At 41.4% G+C, this 17,838-nt stretch overlaps 1 protein-coding gene across 1 annotated transcript in view; it reads left to right on the forward strand.

Moving 5' to 3' along the window:
- NSD3 (nuclear receptor binding SET domain protein 3) overlaps positions 1 to 11,864 on the forward strand; it is a 98,379-nt gene extending 86,515 nt beyond the window's left edge. Inside the window, exon 24 of the mRNA XM_063139319.1 lies at positions 5,314 to 11,864. Within this exon, the coding sequence (XP_062995389.1) occupies positions 5,314 to 5,555 (242 nt within the window). The 3' untranslated portion in view covers positions 5,556 to 11,864. The remainder of the gene's footprint in view (positions 1 to 5,313) is intronic.
- The last annotated feature ends 5,974 nt before the right edge of the window (positions 11,865 to 17,838 follow it).

Here is a 17,838-nt window from a genome sequence, read left to right on the forward strand (position 1 = left end):
TTGCTCCCCCAAACTATGCCACCCTCTCTTCTCTCTCACCCATGGTCAAGTTTTTAGGTGTTGGTGTTATTGCAAGCAGGGGCGCAGTGCTTGCAAAAGGGGCTGGTTGCTCAGCACCACTTTTCCTCCTCAACCCTCCAGTTGGCTTCATGATGACAGATGTATTATTTATTTATTTGTATATTTAATCAAATATACATGCATGTAATGACAGCCCATGGTTTCATTACCCATGGTTTCTTGAATCATGGGTTGTTGTTATATGTGAACCAGGAACTATGGGTTTAAACTATGGTTTATTAACCGCAAATAACCCACAAAGAGAACCCATGGTTTGCTATTGGGTTGTGAACTGTTGTTGGGTTGTCGTAACCTGTGAACCTAGCTATGGGTTGTTCATGGGTTGTTCCAGCAGGCTAGAGAGACAGTGGACAAGAGTGGTAATAAAAAAAATATTCAACACCTATTTAGATGCCAGTACAAAGGTATGTAGGATAAAGTGAGGGAGTGGACGGAAGGGGTGGGAATCAAACAAAGAAATTGAAAAATCAACCCACGTTTTTCTCAGTCATCTAGCAGCCAAATCATGGGTTAACTCTGAGTAGGGCAACAGCCCATGGGTTAATTAAATTGTCAGTTGTCATTACGTGTGAGGACAGACAGAAACAACTGGTGTTAACCTTAACCAAAGTAGTACAGTGGCTAGCAGAGAAGTTAAGGATGTAGAAAATACACAAATTTTAATGTACACATAAAACAATAAACACTAAGCACTTAAAATACAGATTCAAAAGGATGTTACATTAAGTGCCCAAGTTGCTTCTGATCATCAAGCACTTTTTTTTAATGTAGCACCCTTTTGAATCTGTATTTTAAGTGCTTAGTGTTTATTGTTTTATGTGTATACTAAAATTTATTTTCTACATCCTTAACTTCTCTGCTAGCCACGTCATTACGTGTGAACCAGGTCTGTGTCTAAAAAGACACCTCCACAATTAAAACATTTAAATAAAAGAAAAATGCACATCCTCAAAACGGCCCTGCCATGATAGCTGGATCAAGCTCAGCATTAGGTTAAACGAAGGGGCAATCCAAAAGCAAGTTAATAAACAGGCAATGGTCAAAGACACAGTTTTACCAGGCAAGAGGGAGAGTTCCAAAAGAGAGGCCTGAAAAGCAGCTAAGTCAAAATACAGATAAGCAGTAAGATATGAGGCGCAGTACAAGAAGAAGAATCAAGCAGGAGTCCAAGGTCAGTAGCACAAAGGTTCAATCACAGGACAAGGTCAAAAGTACACGGCACTGGAACTGGTAGAAGATCTTGTTTCCAGCAATGGCTAGACTGATACTGCAAATTTATATTGCCAGAGCTTTCAGGGCTCAGCTGCGGTTCATTACAGGCCTTGCTCCCGAGGACGCCATTCCTCTTGAGGAGTCATCCTTCCTGTTTGGGCACTTCTCCTTAAAGGAGCCCTACTGGCCTGCCTCTTGGAACAGCGATACTCTCGGGGACTAGGTGGTCTCCCAGCTTTTGCCTCTGAGTCGTAACTCCCCTCCTCCTGAGGGGACGGACCCATGGCCATCTTCTCTGAGATCCCAGGCTCCCCTAGATCTCCTACGATGGGTGATTCCTTGGTGTTGTCTATTTCTGGGAGCTCTAGCTCCTCCTCAGAGGAGGATTCCTCCAGCGGGGGTGGGGGTGGGCACGACAAAACGTTTAAAATCAGAGAACTAACAGTGAACAAACCGGGCAACACAAACAGACGTGGAAGGCCTGGGTGAAAAGGTAGTTCAAGGCACTACAAGTTGATGAAAGGAGTTCATCTAACAATGGGTTAACTCCCCCTATTGCCCCTCTTAACTCCCCCTAAAGCAGGGTCCATATGATAAAGCTCTAAGTAATACGCTGATCCCAGGCTCCTTTTTAACAGTTTGCTCCTGCTTCTTGCACAATGTAGAGCTATCTCTCATGTCCTCAACTACTCAAGACTTTACTTATTTCTGCAATTCTTAACTTCAAATTTCACAGCCTGTCTCCACACACACACCTTTGTATTTCTCCTTACCACTTTACTTTTGATTTTCCTCATGGCTCCTCAGACGAGGCAAGCAGTCAGCAAACCTCCAAAAGAAAACGAAGGCTGTTACTCATATAAGCTTTATTAGGACCTCCCCAAAGCCAAGCGTACGTCAATTTGCTTCCCACTCAAGAGTGCGATTTCTCCAACCACAATTGCGAGGAGCAATCCAGCAAGCAACAGTCCCAGCCACCAGCTCAGTCTCACTGAGGGAGAAAGGAGGTTTCATGATCTGAGTGTACGGGACTTGGTCCCGGCTGAGGGAGTCAGAACTTTTGTGTCCGTGGACCATGCCACCCACTTCTGAGATAAGGAGCCAACCATCTGGCTGAATTTGGGCTCGAAGGAGGAGGAACAGAGGCAACCACTGCTGACTCAACAATCCTTTGCCGGAGCCATCAACAGGGTGAAAGTTGCGCCCTTCTCCTTGCCTGCAAAATTCCCACCAAACACAAGTGGCAGCCATTTTAAGGAGATGTTTCAATTTTAAGTACTCAAAATGATCCAGCTCCTCCTCTACCACACAATTGGGACCTAATGAATCTGATTCAGAGCCTCTTTCAAATAGGCAAATCATTATCTCCCGACTTACTGAAGCCATTTTAAGTAATCTTGCAGATCATTTACTTAAGCAACGGCCTACAAGATCAAGATTAGGCTGTGCTACAAAGTGTAACCACAATTCTCACGCCTCCGATCCTTCTTTCTCTCCTCCACAAAACTCAAAAAATAAGTGAACAAACCCAGCCAGCTTTCCTCCAGAGTTTCTTGAGAAGCCTCTCCCAACCCACATTCTACAAGCACAGATATTTAGTGGCCATCACATCTGCATGTAGAATATGTGAAATTTCATCACTCTCAGTAAGAAGGCCTCGTCACCTTCCAAAAAGATATAGTCACCTTCCGACAGAATCCTACATTTGCACCAAAAGTCAACACCTTATTTGAGCTTATTCTTCCCTCTTTCTGCTGTAAACTCTCCCATCTGCTGGAGAGGGATTGGAACAGCCTGGATGTACAAAGAGTGGCCAAGCCCTATGCAAAACACCCAGGCAGTCTGATTCACTATCCAGATCCACTCTGGAGAAGTGGCTGAAGGCATGTATATTTTCAGCATATGAGGCTTCACACCTTCCTAAATGTCTCAAAGTCACAGCACATTCCACTAGGCCAGCAAACCCTAACTCCTTGCAGAAATATGCAAGGCAGCAACCTGGGCAAATCCAAATTCATTCACTAGAACACTATAAAGCAGACACAATGCCTCAGTGGACATTTACTTTGGTAGGAGAGTCCTCCAGAAAGCAGTTTCACTACAATAAACCCATTTCTTAATAGTATTTTCATCCTAATTGGAAAGTAGCTTCATTATATCCCATTGTTGGATACCTTCCTCACTCCAACCTGGAGAACAGAACATTAGTACTTACTGAGAAGGTGCCTTCTGGCTTGGTGTGCGGAAGGCATCCAAACCACACCCTATTTCTTTAACTGAGAATATATATGCACCCTCTGATCACCTGCCTCTGCGTCCACTGGGCCAAGCCTTCCCCAGGGGTTACTGTCGCTTCTACTCCTAAGCAATTCCTCTCTCTACCAAGCCTGTTCTATTATTCTCTGCTTATTCTTCCAATTTAGACCTGGGACATTGTTTAGTCTCTGTTTCTGAACTGGCAGGGAAGATCCTGGGACCAGCATATTACTTAGAGCTTTGCCACATGGTCCCTACTTCTCCTGGGTGATAGGGGAAGTTAACCCATTGTTGGATGCTTTCCACATGCCAACATGCCACAGTTTGTGCCTCCTACATACCAAGGGGGAGGGCATTCCATGTAGTAGGTGCCACCACAGAGAAAGCCTGACCAGGTTTACATCAGGGAAGGCAATCCATCAGGTAGCTATGGGAAGGCACTCCATCCATATAGCTATATGATGATGTTCAAGCCAGAAGGAAGTGAGAACAATGCTTCCTGGATTAGTGTTGTGGAGGGGGCAAAAGGACCACATCGCTACTACCTGAACCGCACAAACACAAATGGTGTAAATGGTGAGTGAGTAGAGAACTTTTGTGAAATATTTCACACACACTGGGGGGAAAAAATCACCTTTTGTGTTGAGTTTGCCATAGAATCCTACTGGGAACGTTGTTTGAAATGACATGTTCAGCATGGTTTGCACGCAACCACTATATATTTCTCCTGATTGTTAGCTATTGTGCTTAGTTTATGATTGAGTCACATTGACTGGGGCTGTCTTACGGTGCTCTTCAGTAGTATTTATGGGTGCAGGTTGAAATTAATTGGTGTATTCATTTTTTGTACTGGGTGCATGAACACACTTGAAAAGATTGCCCTGCACTCAAGACATTCCCGTTCTCCTGTCATTGGACTAGGACAAAGAATATTTACCCAAGAATATTTTGCCTTTCAGCACACTCACACACTCCCTTTCTAATTATATGAAATGATTTAGCTTTGGAATGATCCAGTTTTCAATCAGTTTATCATATGGTTGTCTTCTGTTATCCTAACATGAAGTGCTAGGATTCCAGAGTTTAAGAAACCAATAATACATCCTTGGGGTGATTGAATTTCTATAATGATAATTTGGTTACTCGTAGCAAGCGTAGAATGAATTCCAAGTCACTTGTTTCAGTTCACCTTTTCAGGTAACCTAGAAGTACAATAATTGTGTCAGCAGAGTTTTGTATTTTTCATGAAGATGGGAAATTTATTTGAAATACATTTAAGCCAAGGTTCCCAGAATTAGTTGCACTGGAAGACTTGAACTCTTGCATCAGATGTAACACCTAGCTATGCCTGGGCACTACAAGAAAGAGCAATGGGCTCATGTCTTAACCTCTGCCCCCTTCAATTGAGTGCTCTGATTCATTTAATTTATTTCCGCTTTAAAGTAAGCCGTAGTCTTTCATTACACCCAAATCAGCAAAATTTGCTTGACCTCTGAACAGGCTCCTGAGTCAACTGTGGCTTGCAGTCCTGGGTTGGCAGGAAAGTGCAAGCTCTGGTTTGCTAGTTTGGATGTACCATGAGCCGACGGTTGATGTTAAATAGGAAGTAACCAATGGAAATGGAATGTATGAGCAGAACAAAGATGTGCGTGAGGCTCACATAATTTATGGACCGGCCCTAAGTGGCTGGGCAGCCAGATGGCAGGATATTTTCTTCCCAGTGCCTGCATTAATCTATCTCTTGTCTCTGCTTGCTCTCTTCAGGGAAATGGGAATGTCCGTGGCACCAGTGTGACATCTGTGGCAGCCCTGCTACTTCATTCTGTGAGTTCTGCCCTCATGCTTACTGCAAGGATCATGAAAAAGGAGCACTTGTGGCCTCAGCCTTGGATGGGCGTCCATGCTGCTCTGAACACAACCCTAAGGCGCCAGTGGCACTAGAATATTGGTGCAAGATCAAACGCCGATTGGAACAGCAGAATCCCGAGGAAGAATCCAAGGAATAAACTTGTCTTTCCCTTAAAAAAACAAAACCAACCCACACCCTACTGAGTGGCAAATCATTGTGAATTTGGATAAAGTGCCATGGGACCCTCAGTCTTTGTCTTTAGAACTGCCTCCATGGAACTCAAACAGGGACCATCTGATATTGAGTGGCAGTTAGCAGCCTGTGGCATCTGTGGTCAAATCCGTTTGCCCTTGCGTGTGTCCTTCAGGCTCTTGAAGAACAGGGAAAAAAGTGTCTTGGCAACCTTTTGTTGTTAGAAGAGGAAATCTTTCTGACGTTGGGGGGGGGAAATCATGTTTAAAGTATGTTCTTTGAGTGTAGAAACCAAACATAGCAAAATATTTATTTATTTAATTTTTGATGGACTTTTGAGGATTTCTGGTCCTATTACAGTCAGTGTGTCTAAAAGGAGTAGCAACACCAGCCTGGTATCTATCTCAGTATGTATCTGTCCTTTTTCCCCCCCTGTCTAGTTTTAGAACTACAAGAAAAAACTGCTCTGCACACCGGTAGCCTTTCAGTTAAATCTGTTAGGGGGCGGATCAAAGACGTATTGTGGCAGTTGGCAGGCATCTTCATTCCAGTAAGTTCACCATGATGAGAGTTTTGAGACAGGAAGATGATGTGTGTCGTTTTACTTTCCAGTGAGTGAATGATGATCATGATACAGAAGTTTTTCCCAACTAGAAGCTAGATGTGGCCTGTTTACCCTTGAAGCGCGTTCTGTTTGACACTACACTTTCAGCTTCGAAAAGCACCATCCACCGGAGGCTTCTTAACGCTCGGTTTTTCGAACCCCACTTTATTTCAAAAGGGCTTGAGCAGCAGAAACTTCTAGTGGGTTGTGCCTGTAATAATCTACTAACGTTAATTTGGAAAGGCTGTAGGCAGCCCTGGGATGTCTTACGTTTTGCCCAGCGTCCAGCTTAATTATGCATATGTCACTTTTCTGCCACCATTGAATTTTAGGGCAATTAAGCAGAGAGCATTTGGAACAGGGCTTTATTTGCCTGTTGAAAGTCTTTGCCATACCTTGGGGATCTCCTTCCTTTACAAGCCTGTTTTCAGGCTGGTCCCTAACTGGGTTCTGATGGACTCTTGTTTTCTGGATCATGTACAGAACAGAGCAGGATTTGTAACCTAGCCCTGATGGCTTGCCGCTCACAGAGGCCCTGATTATGCTGTATCTTTTAAATTTGTAGGGCAGAACTTGGCCTTCAATTATGTGTATTTTACATGGCCAGCTGTGCTTGTTTCATGGCATACTTGCCGATGATCTGACATTCTTATAACCCTGGTCCAAGCTTCCTCTGCTTTCAAAAGGGATGCCATATGATTTTGGTATTTGTACTGGGGTTTTATAGTTTATTTGGCTTTATTGTTTGGTTTGCTCAAATGGAATCTCTTCATTGAATAAGAAAGGGTCAGTCTTAGAAAGCAATGTGTGTATCCAAGATATTCTCTTTTTGTTGTTGTTAGTAGGTCTTCACAAAATAACAGTACAGCACTGAAATAACCAACTGAACTTACACTTTCCAAATGGATGCTCTAAATGTCTCCTTTTTTTCTTTTGTTTTTTTTTACTGAAGACACTTGAGTGAATAGTTACATTGAATTATTGTGCCAATACCAGAAAACAGACAGCAGGCAGGTATTTTCTTATGATGCCAGGATTTCTTTGTTTAGGTTTTCTGATTAGGCTTTCTATTCTTCTTTTAAAATGCCTGTAATCCAAGGGGAAAGAAACTGCAGCTTCTGTTTTCCGCATTTGTACAGGCGTAAAAAATAATTCAACACACTACATTTCTTTAAAGCACCTGAAATGTCCCTTAGCTTTGATTCAGTTTGCAGCCTCTTTTTGTAACTCACTGAATATTGTGGGTTGATTTTTGTTTGCTTGTTTTTGCATATCCCTGAAGATCTCTGTGGGCCAATTGAATGGTACAGAGTACTACAGGAAGATGCCAAGCACTTGTTTACACTAAAGGGCGATGCTAAAGGGGGGGGGGAAATAAATACTACAGTTGGTATATGTATATTAAAACTTAGATATTCATTTTCTGAATATGTTTGACAACTTTTTTTTTAGTAAGGGTGGGGGAGAAACTCTTTGGGAGAGAAATTTGCCCCAATCTAAAATGCCAAGCCCAGTACTTTCCTTGCACATAGTTAATCAAACTGCCCTGCCCACTTCATAGAGCTGGTGAACACAGAATGTTGCAAGATCTCCCCCTCTCTGTCTACACACACCCCCCACTCTCAGTTGTGCTCTTTCATATACTCCCTTGTCAAAATGGCTAGGCAGTGCACAGATCTCCTGACAGTGCATTTTGAAAGGGAAAATAGCCAGTCCCAAAAGACTTAATTATGATAGGCAACAGATGCTGTTAAAGTTAGGATGGGTTTTTAAAATGTATCTACCATGTTAACTATAGACTGAGTTGACCGTAAGCATTACAGCATCTAAGATGCGATCTATCTCATGTCCCTCCTTGTTGTACCACTCTGCACTGCATCTTTTCTTTCTTTCCTTCCTTCCCAGCTTTCTCTACCTCTCTAAACTGCCATGCACACTTTCATCCCTAACCTTTTCACATGGTTAAGAAGAAGCAAAGTAGACATGTTCCAGCTGGTTGGAGCTACCCTCAACCTTTACTACCTTCGAGTCCAACCCCCACATTGAGCAGGGGGTTGGACTCAACGGCCTTTAGGCCCCTTCCAACTCTACTGTTCTATGATTCTATACTAGAGTAGCATCCAGCAACAGCATTACATCTTGCATGTCACCTTGAATGCAATTTTGGAAGGAAAGGTGGCTAAATTGTCTATACATTGTAGGAGGGTCACTGGGATCACCATCTAGGCAATTCTCCCATATAGCCAAGGGTCAAGCTTACTGTAGCCACAGAATGAATGGACACTCCACTGCATGTCACTTTGCAGCTTAAATTAGTATTTCAGATTTCCTCCACTGAAATGTGCAATGAAGAGGAATCTTTTATTGGGTGGTACATCATCATCATCATCATTATTATTATTATTATTATTATTATTATTATTATTAGATGCTTTTGAACTCCAGAAAGGTTCTTCCTTAGGCTAAGATACTTCAGATCTTAGCAGGACTGATAGTAAACGGATTTTAAAAGTTTTATTCATTTATTCTTGAATTGAGTTTGCAGCACTTGGTTTAAACAAAAATTGATACTGAAAAACAGGAATCGTTTCCTTTTTTAAAAAAAGAAAGAAAATGCATAGCAACAGTAACTTATGTGAAATTTTAACCGTTTTATGTATAAAAAGTACTAATCATGGATAAGAGCATTGAGCACTGGTAATGTTTAATACTCCTGGGGTTTTGTCATTGTCATACTCCATTTCTAATGATTTCATCAACTTTTCTCTTTAAAATGAGTGGTTGAAGCAATGCCATTTACCAGAGATGGGGTTGAGCCAATTGAAGGTCTGCATGTCTGATGACTGGCTTTCTTTTAGCACATGCCTGCAGACTATGCATGGTTGTTTTGCAACTCTTCAGGAAAGTGTGTTCCCTTCCCCTTCCCAGCCACTTTTTCCTGTCTGTTAAGGTAGAGTATACAGTTTTCTTCAAGTGGCTTAGTACAAATGACTAGAACCCTGTGCTTACATCTTCTACACGCTTAGCATAGTAGTAATCCTATGCGCACTTAACCTGGGAAGAAACCCCATTGAGCGCAGTGGTACTTATTTCTGAGTAAACATTCATAAAGCTCCATCACACTTGGGGTTAACACGCTCCCTACCTTCGCTTTTCCACTGGTGTTTTTGTTCCTCAGTTATTTCCGAGAGGAAGTACAGAACGAGCACGAGGCTTATTGAGTCTGCTGTTCTAATGGCGCTGCTTCTCCTGCACACAGTAGGAGAGAGCAGCGATTCCAAGTTTAAAAAAACATCGGATTTAATTAGGGGTTTTTTTTTCCGCGCAAGGAAGGTTAGAAGGGGTGGAAGGTGCGCGGGAGGCAGACGATATCATGCGAGGGACCTGAGCAAACTCCGTGAGTGCCCAGTAACTAGCGTGCAATAAAATGCTAGTCAGATGGAGCTTATAGTCTTGCGCTGTGAATTCAATGGGAGTTACTTCTGATTAGAAGCCTGTATGCATATGCAGTGATCTGGGCTATGTATAGAGATGGATAGGGTTTGCTTTACCCTGTAAAGCAAGCACCTTAATAGTGGGCGGAATGTCTACTGACTTGCTCAGTTAGAATACTGCAGCTCTCTGTTCTTGTTACCTTAGCTATTGGAGGACACTTTCGGCTTAAACTTGCTACCTGTAGAGTCTTCTGGCAGTATTGTCATCGTGCACAGCCACTAGGGACTCAGGACTGCTTCTGACATTGCAAGCTTCATAACACAGATGTGTGTGGCAGTGCAGCACCTTTTTGCCTGCACGACATGAAAAGGTACTGCGTAAACGGCAATAGGTTCATTCATCTCCAAAAAAGATCAGTGAACAATAAAGGCCACAATTTTGATGCTGCAGTTTTGTTCCCTGCATGTTAACCAAATGTCTCGTGTCCCATCTGAAGAGGGTTTGCATCTGCGGGCACACAGGTTGGATATCCATCTGTGTTTCCACTACATACTTCCAAACCTGCAGCTTTCTCATCAAATATTATGGTGTTCACAACATGTACAAGCAGTGGACAATCAGGAAACATTTCTGCCATGCCAGGTGGCCCTTAGAAACAACAATTTAAATAATTTGTATCCTTCCTTGGGTCGGGTTTTAGGGAACAGAGGCTAAGAAGCATGATAACTAATTTCTTGGTCTCCTCTTGTGGACAACCACCTTCTTTGCGTTACTTTTTCATTTATTTCCAGACATGGATGTGACTTCAAGCTGTGTTACGTGAAGACGTGAGCCTGCTGCTCTGGGTGACTTTAGAGCTCCCTGCAGCTTGTACCAATATCAAATATGTGTCTTAAAACAAGTGTTTGTATGTACTATAGGTTTGTAATATACAATACAGGTACTTTCATACATTGTGTTTTAGCAGCCCTCAAGTGCGCATCTGTGTACTTAAAATTCAGCGTGAGAAACAAACAGCCTTTCAGAAATTGTATTCACATGAAATAAAAAGGGGCTTGGGTGTATATTGGTCTTCATGTTTGGTCTCTTGCCCCTAACATATACAGGTGGTGTTGGGAAGATGTAATTACTAGAATATCATTGCCCAACTACCTTCTAACCATAGTTGACTGTATATACTGAGACGTTATGGGTAGGGTTGGGAGGGTGGAATATCTGCCACTGGTACGAATTTGTCACTTTAACATTGGAACTTCTGCCTCATTGAATTCAGGGTTTAATGTACTTGAAGTTGTTTTCATTCTTTCTTTACAGCTTGTGTTTTATTTATGCATTTTATATAGTATTGTGAAAGTCTCTTTTCCCACCTTAATATGGAGTCTAAAATTTATTTCTGCTTCTGTTGCACGTTATGGACACAAGGCAAATAGAAAGGACTTGGAAAGTGTGTGTCTCTCTTTCCTATGCTCTTAAGAAAAAGAGCAACTGTCTTGAGACATCAGCAGCATTATGACTTCCCAACGTGTTTACTTTCAAAATTTAAATCAGCCCTCCTCCTTTCTCCTACCCCCTTCACAAATGTCAGGAAAAAGAAATTGCACTTATCTAAACACTCCTGGATGTACTGTAGATAGCTTTGTGAGGTGGTGATGGTAGATGGTTGGAGGAAATGAAGCAAACACTTCAGCCGTGTTTTCACACAGAAGCCTAAGCGCACAATCTACCAAACAGTAGTGCTTAATGTATACCACCCATCTCTTGGTGGATTGTGTCCTTTTCATCCACATGTAACTTCATTTCAAATCAAAGGAAAAAGATCCTGCTTTGCCAAAGCGGTTCATCAGTTCACTACTTTCCATTAGTGGTACTAATGGCAGGTGTGTACAGGAACCTAGTGGGGTGTTTCTACCGGGTTCTCTTTCCGCTTTTGGAAAGAAGTTAGATCATATTGAATTTTCTCCTAAACACCTCCCCCACAGCCCTAGCACTGGACATCCTTAAGGAATTATTTCTCAGAAAGAACTAACTGGATGAACACTTTATATTTCCTTCTTACTTGTTCATGTTGATCTGTATCTCTACTTAAGTGTCATTCCCTCACCACCCTATTTTCTTAAATAACTTGTGTTGCCATTGAAAACCAAGATGGTAAAATAGCTATTATGACTGGCTAGTAACAAGACTGTGTCTTTTTATTGTTTATAAGAGTATGTGCTTATTCTGGGGTTGCTATTGGGGGGAAAAGACAAAATCCATTTGTACCCACACATGTGATATTGCACAATGGACACCAATACCAACAATTTGTCTCCATTCCTGTGTACTCTTTATCTGTAACAATGACTTTGTAGAATCGTTATTTCTGTAGACCTTGTTACTATGTATCAAACTTTGTAGATTCTGTGAAATGTTATTTTAACAGAAACCACCAGAGTCTTTAATAGCAAAATCATTGATATTCACTTAAAAACCAATTATCTTAGGAGTTTCTCAAACCCAAATATAGAAGCTCTTAACACTAACAAGTAGTGTTAATTTTCCCTGGGGGTGTTCCATGGGGACGTTACTGTATTATGACTTGATGTTGCTGCGTAGACTTTGAGACTTAACAACATTTTGGAGGGTTTTGTTGTTTAGCCTATGTTCTCTTGCATAGTGTGAAATCTATAAAGCTTGGTTAACCTGTATATAGATAGCTCATTGTTTACTAGTCATAGTGTATCTAGAATTGCCTGTAATATTTTAGCTTCTTACTGAATGTGAGTGATGGTAGGAACATATAATTTTTGTACATTATATTTACTGAGATGTTGCCTTTTTTATTTTACAAATACTTTGGAATTCAGATGTGGTTTTGCTTCCGTGAGAATTAATTTGGAAAGGTTTTTAAAATGACATTCCACTGATTTAAATCTTTGCTTGAGGTTGACTTCAATAAATTGTTCTGAATGTTCCAGTTAAGTATGTGATTTGATTTGATTTTGTCTTCATGATCACTTCAAGCATAAGGGTACTTTTGAGAGTAGCATTTTTAGACTGATTAGAACTGAGTTATCTTGTGGCTTTTTAAAAGTGCATTACAGGTAACAAATGGGAGAAATGCCTAGGGATAAAATGCCAGGGCATCAGTGGTGGTTGAGGGGGTGGAGGCAGGCAATCCAACAGAAGCTACTCTGTCCTCTAATGTGAGGAAAAGGATTTGCCCCTGAATTACCATCTAGCAGTTGCTTCCACCCAGAACACATCACAAAATCCACTGACTACAACCAAACTGTATGATACAGCCATAACTGCTCAGGCTCATGAGGGATTCACCGCTTAGAGACCTAAATCAAGCATTTTCCCAGATCCCACTACCAACCCCACGAAGTGGGGGGGGGAAACATATCAACAGAGCCATACTGGTACCCAAGAATGATCTACTAAAGGACAAACCAAGAAGAGAAAACAACAGAACACCATTTGTAATCACACTATAGTTCACAGCTAAGATCACGCAAATGTATCATCAGCATATAAATTACAGCTACCTCTATTTTGATTAAATAGAGTGAAAAACTTCCTGATGATTCCAACAAGAATAAAAGATTGAAGGCAACAGAAGAAACCAATATGGCTCCACAAAAAGCTTAGAGAGGACCTGAAAACAAAAAAGTGCACATATAGGAAGTGGAAGGGGACAGCCAGGCTACAAAAGAAGAATACAGACTGCACAGAAGTGCAGGAATGGCATCAGGAAGGATAAAGCTGAGAATGAGCTGTGACTAGTGAGGAATGCTAAAAGCAACAAAAAGTAAAAGACAAGAGGAAAAAATGGTGGTTCAACTACTTAATGAGGATGGCAAATTGATAACATGACAAAGAAAAGGCTGAAGAGGAAGGATTGCAATTTGAGATTGATAAACAAATGGTCATGAATCACCTAATTTCTTTGAATGAGTTCAAATCTCCAGGGCCCGATGAACTGCATCCTAGAGTACTAAAGGATCTGGCAGAAGAACTCTCAGAACCACTGTCCATTATTTTTGCAAAATCATGGAAGTCGGGTGAAGTGCTGGACAACTGGAAGAGGGTTAATGTCCCTAAGTTCAAAAAGGAGGAACCTGGGAACTACGGACCAGTTAGTCTGACATCAATCCTGGGAAAATTTTGGAGCGGATTATAAAGAAGTCAATCTGTAAGCATCTTGAAAACAATGCAGTGATTACTAGAAGCCAGCATGGATTTGTCAAGAATAAACCCTGACAGACTAATATGATCTCATTCTTTGTCCTCTCCTATGGACTGTGGGAATGCTGTGAACATAATATATCTTGATTTCAGCAAAGCTTTTGACAAAGTACCACATGACATTCTGATCAGAAAACTAGCCTAGATGGAACAACTATTACAGAATCATAGAATAGTAGAGTTGGAAGGGGCCTACAAGGCCTTCGAGTCCAACCCCCTGCTTATTGCAGGAATCTACCTTAAAGCATACCTGACAGATGGCTGTCCAGCTGCTTCCTGAATGCCTCTAGTGTGGGAGAGGCCATGACCTCCCTAGGTAATTGGTTCCCAGGTTCCTCCTTTTTGCCCTTTATTAGGTGGATCCACAGCTAGTTAAAGAATTGGACTCAAAAGAGTGCTTATCAATGGTGCCTTCTCAAACTGGGGGGAGGTAAAGAGTGGGGTACCGCAGGGCTCAATCCTGGTCCCAGTGCTCTGCAACATTTTTATTAATGACATGGAGGTACAGGGAATGCTGTGATTTTTTGCTGTTGAATGCCTGTTTTGTAATGTATTTGTACTGTTTTAATAATGGTTGCAGTTTAAAGATGTGTTTGCTGTGTGTACTGCTGGAACAAGGTTGTTAGATAGTTAATTCTAGTAGGAGGGAGAGTGCATGACCAGGATGTGAGAGTGAATGCTGATTGGCTGGTGGTTCAAAGGTTAGGATTGGTGGTTAGCACGGAGTGGGAGGAACTAACAGAGAAGCAGTTAGTGAGAAGTGTGTGAAGAGTGAGAGGAGAAGTTTTGGGTACATCAGAAAGAGGGTCTAGATTTAGTGTAGGAATGTGTTTTATTATTTTGGGGGACAGAGTGAAGGGAGGAGAGGTAGTATAGTCTAGAGGGTAGAGTAGGCAGGGTTGTATATAGAACTGTATTGAAACAAACTTGAACCTGATGAAACCATTACGCTCTATAACTGCATAACCTTTCTTGTTAATAAACATTCTTTTAGTTTCACACAAGTGTTTTGTGAGGTACCTGAGGTAGGGTACAGGATTCAATGGTGGCAGCAGAAAGGAAGGTGTGAGTATAGGGTGCTGGGCTGCTCTGAGGCCAGACAAGGGTGGCGACGCACAGAGACAGTGAGTAGCACTCTGATGCCTGTTCCATTGCTGGGATCCTTTGATTTATAGGGGAGAATAAAGGAGGACCAAAGGGAACAGCATCAGAAATGCTTATCAAAAAAGAAACCAAATGCACAGTTACAAGATGGGGGATACTTGGCTCAGCAATACTACAAGTGAAAAGGATCTTGGAATTGTTGAAGATCACAAGCTGAATATGAGTCAACAGTGTAATGTGGCTGCATTTTTTTAAAAAATGCTATTTTGGGATGCATTAATAGAAGTATAGCTTCTAAATTGTGTGAGGTACTGGTTCCCCTCTATTCGGCACTAGTTAGGCCTCATCTTGAGTACTGCATCCAGTTCTGGGCGCACTTCAAGAAGGATGCAGAGAAGCTGGAGGGGGTTCAGAGGAGGGCAGCAAGAATGCTCAGGGGTCTAGAAACAAAGCCTTGTGAGGAGAGAGTAAAAACTGGTCATTTTTAGCCTTGACAAGAGAAGACTGAGGTGAGACACGACGGCACTCTTCAAATACTTGAAAGGTTCTCACACAGAGGAGTGCCAGGATCTATTCTCAATCATCCCAGGACACAGAATAGGGCTCAAGTTAGAAGACAGATTCTGGCAGGGCATCAGGAAAAACTTCCTGACTGTTAGAGCAGTACAATGGAACCAATGACTTAGGGAGGTCATGGACTCTCCCACACTAGAGGCCTTCAAGAGGCAGCTGGGCAGCCACCTGTCAGGTATGCTTTAAAGTGGATTCCTGCATTGAGCAGGGGGTTGGACTCAATGGCCTTATAGGCCCCTTCCAACTCTAGTATTCTATGATAAACTCTGGAACAGTAGAACTGTCTACATACTAATGTTGTGGGTTCTCCATCTCGAGGGTATTTTAAGAAGAGGCTGGGCAACCACCTCTCATGGATGTTTTAATTGGTTTCCCTGCGCATTGCAGACAGTTGAGCTAGATGATCCTTGTGGTCCCTTCCAACTCCACAGTTCTATAATGATGATGATGATTTATTCAATTTATATCCTGCCTATATACAAAACACCTTAGGTGGATTGATCTACAACTCATCCTGGACACTGACACTTGTCTCACAGGCCATGGGTTGTAAGCCTGTACTTGCTTACAGACAGCTCCCAATCTAAAATGGATACTCTCCAGCACTGAATCCATCTGATGGCACTATCATGTAGCCCACATTGAACCAGTTGCTAGCCAAAATATCATGGGGATGTGGTCATATTTATTTATTGTATTAATATCCCGCCTAACAGCCTAGGCTCATATGCTTTAGTGAAGTCAAGATAAATTATGTCCATGCCATTCCCCCAATCCACTGAGCTAGTAAATAGATTTAAAAAGAGAAGGATTAGCCTGGTAGGATTTATTCTGACAAATTTGTGCTGATTTTTGTTAATTGCTGCATTGTTATCAAATTGACCATTTTATAATTTGTTTTGGTATTTTCTCTGTTATCAGAATCAGCCTGACTGTTCTCTAGTTTCCCAGATCCTCCTTTTAGAAAACTGGGACATTTATGGGTCTCTAGTCCTGTGGCAATTAATCAATTCTCCAGGATTTCTTGAAGAAAATAAGGGTTCCGAGAATACATCAGCAAGTTTCTTTAGTGACAATTCCTCTGTCCCTGAAGACCTGAACTAATTTAAGATAGGGGTTTCCTGAGATGTTTCTTGATTAATTCCTTATCAGTCTTGAACTGCAATCCATACCCTTCCTTATGCAAGTTGAGTAGTACCAGCTTACAGAACAAATTAAGTCCGCAACTGGAAGAGAGGTGGACAGGAATCATAGCTTGCTAAATCCAGGTTTACAAATGGATAGTTATTAATCCCTCAGCTCTTGGATATATGAGCAAAGAATGATAGGTGTCAGATCCAGCACAAATTGGTTTAAAAGCTAAATATGATGGTATACATAAGCTCTACTGGCTCCCCTTACTGATTTATCTAAGTAGCAATACCAAACCACGTAGGATTACAGAATCCCATTCCACTGGAGAGTTCTCTGTAATAGCCCAAGTATTTGCAAAAGCATTCACAAGTCAATGTTTATTTGTATTGTTAATTGTTTATTGTCTTGGGCTTTGAAATGGACCAGGAATCTGGACCATTACTAGTTTAGTACTCACAAAATGCATGCACAAGATGCAATTCCAAGCACACTTACTAGTAAGCCCCATTGAACACTGTGGGGATTACTTCTCAGTAAACCTATTCTATGTCAGAGAATTAGGAATTCAGAAATGGGGAAGTAATCAGGATACCATACTAAAACAAAAATTCACAAAAATTCAGAATCAGGCAAATTTCAGAATTCAAACTTTTAGAACTCCCCTTTTGCTTTCACAAATTACTTTGAAGAAAACCTAAAATGTTTAAAGCATAACTCCTAAAGCAAAGTATCAGTGAAAACATTGCTGGGCAATGTTCATTTCCCCCTAAAAACCAACATTGCTATTTATGGGCAATGTTGAAGAAGAAAAACTTTAAAATTAGAATGCAAATTTGAAATGCTCGAAGAAAAATACAAACTACCAGAACATACTTGAGAATGTGTTTTCTTCTTCCAAACTAGTTTCAGCTGTAATACAAGAATGTGAGCGTGTCAATCAAGTGATAGTGGGAAACATGATTTGTTGCAGCAATTTATCAAGAGATGCCAGGCCTGTGGAATCTCTCTGCACAGAACGTTTAAGGAACAGATATTTTTCCCAAAATGGAATGTGGTAACTCCTAATTATTTACCATTCTTTTTTTCCCCTTTTTCTTTTTTGCCATACTTATTTTGCAGTAGCCTTCTCTATTTCCAAATACATAAAACAGGGACAAAAGTGGTCTTC

Source organism: Elgaria multicarinata, chromosome 12 (assembly GCF_023053635.1).
Source record: "Elgaria multicarinata webbii isolate HBS135686 ecotype San Diego chromosome 12, rElgMul1.1.pri, whole genome shotgun sequence".
NCBI lineage: Eukaryota > Metazoa > Chordata > Lepidosauria > Squamata > Anguidae > Elgaria > Elgaria multicarinata.